The sequence below is a fragment of the Penaeus chinensis genome, chromosome 28 (genome assembly GCF_019202785.1).
Source record: "Penaeus chinensis breed Huanghai No. 1 chromosome 28, ASM1920278v2, whole genome shotgun sequence".
Taxonomy (NCBI): Eukaryota; Metazoa; Arthropoda; class Malacostraca; order Decapoda; family Penaeidae; genus Penaeus; species Penaeus chinensis.
The window spans coordinates 2,022,002-2,024,501 of NC_061846.1; the positions used below are offsets into that span (position 1 = coordinate 2,022,002).

Consider the following 2,500-nt stretch of genomic DNA (forward strand, 5'->3'; position numbering starts at 1 on the left):
ATATACTATATATACATATATATATATATATATATATATATATATATATATACATATATATCCATATATGAATATGTTTTCCTTATATATATATATATATGTAAATACATATGTATACATACATACAGACTTTTCTATATGTCAATAGTTAGCTCCTGCAAAATTCTTTCTTCATACGAGTTGCAATCATTATCACAGTCGCCCAAAAAAAGAGTAACAAAATGCCCTACTAAATCTAAGGCCTCAAATAACCGGTAAGTGACAAGCCCCCTTACCTGCTTAGGAAGCGACGCCGCAAAACGGAAGCAGTTAGCAGTGAACCCTCAACACTGACCCGGCCGCCGGACGCATGCGCCACGCTCGGGCGGGTCGTAGCGTGATTGGCTGGCCTCCCTTTACTCGTATCAGTAAACCCGCTCTTATTGGCCAGAGGAATCGTGACGTCACGTACCTCAAACGCCGCTGGCGTCGTGGTTGGTCAGAGGGGAACGTGACGTCACGCGGGGTGTAGCTTGGGGCTCAAAAACTGTGCCCGTGTTTACTACAAGTCAGTCACACGCGCACCTGTTGAACCGCACGCACGGGCAGCACTCAACCCTCATGGTACGCGCGCCCTTCTGCACGTGCCCGCTTAACACGTTGCGCGCTCCATCGGTCGCTTGTCTTTGCCACGCCGTGAGAAACGCAGAGATTACAGTGTTGCTAGAGTCAAGAGGGACTCGAAAATGTTACCTGGACTGTGCAGTGACGAATCGCATCCCATGAATTGTGGTCAATATGTGTTTGGTTCGATGTTGGTCAATGACAATTCGTCTACGCCGTATTCAGATGCTACGCAGGTGAGGTTGATCACCGGTATTCATTTCTTGTTCTATTTTGTTGATTTATTTTTCCTGCTCTCTTTTCAAACAACTATTTTTTTCTCGTTATCAATGATTATTTATTTTTTCATTTAATGATTTATAAACATTTTTACTTTTTTCTACTTTATTTTCAAGCAGACCATTTACTTCATTCATGGGAAAGTGGCGTTGTTAGTTTAATTGTGTATGGTTATTTTCTAGTTCATGTTTATCCTTTACGTCTACACATTTTATATAATATATATATTCAATATGATATAGGAAGAAAATAGTATAAGAACAGAAGTTTTATCACTGTTTTTTTATTCTCCGCAACATTGGCGGAAATTCCGACTGACAAGAAAATAGTACTTTTGTACCGATAACGATCATGTAACTGATTATTACGATATTTACGATCATAACGAATATGAAGAGAATATCTCTATAGAGCTGACAGTGTGAAGATTACAATGTGTAATTGATTTAATAATTTCCAGAATCGTTTGATGTAGATATACTTATTACAGTCGTTTTATTTCGTCATACAATATCAAATAAAGTATCAAACGTTATTTAACAATAGAGATAATGTGCGATTAATGTTATGTTGTTGGTGAAGCAAACTTTGAATAAATGAATTCTTCTGAGTGCCATAACATCAATACATAGACCGATGAAGTACTTATTTTTTGTAATGAATTTATATCATGGGTGAGAAAAAGAAGGAAGAAGGACAGAAGCGTATTGAATAAAAAGGGAAGCATAAAGACAAAAATAAAGAGAGGAAGAGAGATTATCACATAAAGCAGACGTGAAATGAGAAAATTGAATAAACAGAAATGCGAAAAACTGCCGAGAATATTACCCTGCACATAATTGTTATAAAAATTTAAAACATCAAATACAGATTATGTGATATATATATATATATATATATATATATATATATATATATATATATATATATATATATATATATATATTATTAATGCTGGTAATCAATGCAAAAATATATGCGTTAATATATTGTTATTTAGTATTATTATCTGTTTTGTATATACAATATGATAAATCAAAATAAGATATTACAATAAAATATAAATCTTTTTATAACATTATACAACCGTAAAGTGAATGCCAGATAATGTTTAAAGGAATTTGGCAGTTTGGCAGTTGCAAATTTAGTAATAAAATTGGTAAAAGATTTCTGTTTTTTTTTTTTTTATCGTAGTAAAAATACTTGTTTTTATATAGAAATTTATATGACGTGAGAAAAATTCAAATCTCAGCAAAAATAATGTTTTTTAAAATTTATATATATATATATATATATACATATATATATATATTACTGTCCATGGATCGAAATTGTATTATTTTCTGTATTTATCCTTTTATTTCACACGCATATTTTTTGTTTTCTTTTATTCAGTTAATCAAATGCTTATCTATTTATTTATTTACTTGTTTATGAATTTATTGTTTTATGGAAATCATATATATATATATATATATATATATATATATATAATTCTCGTGTTGTCAAAACTCGGATGACATAAGATAATGGATCAAGTAGATTTTTCCTGTAATTTTTTTTTCTATTATTTTTCTAGATAATAAATAAATGGGTTATGCATATAGTAATAGTAGTA

General features: G+C 31.5%; 1 protein-coding gene across 1 annotated transcript in view; it reads left to right on the top strand.

The window, feature by feature from the left end:
* Positions 1-565: 565 nt before the first annotated feature.
* LOC125040117 (transcription factor Sox-21-like) overlaps positions 566-2,500 on the top strand; it is a 4,915-nt gene continuing 2,980 nt past the window's right edge. The window contains exon 1 of the mRNA XM_047634628.1: positions 566-839. Coding sequence (XP_047490584.1) covers positions 726-839 — 114 coding nt within the window. The 5' untranslated portion in view covers positions 566-725. The remainder of the gene's footprint in view (positions 840-2,500) is intronic.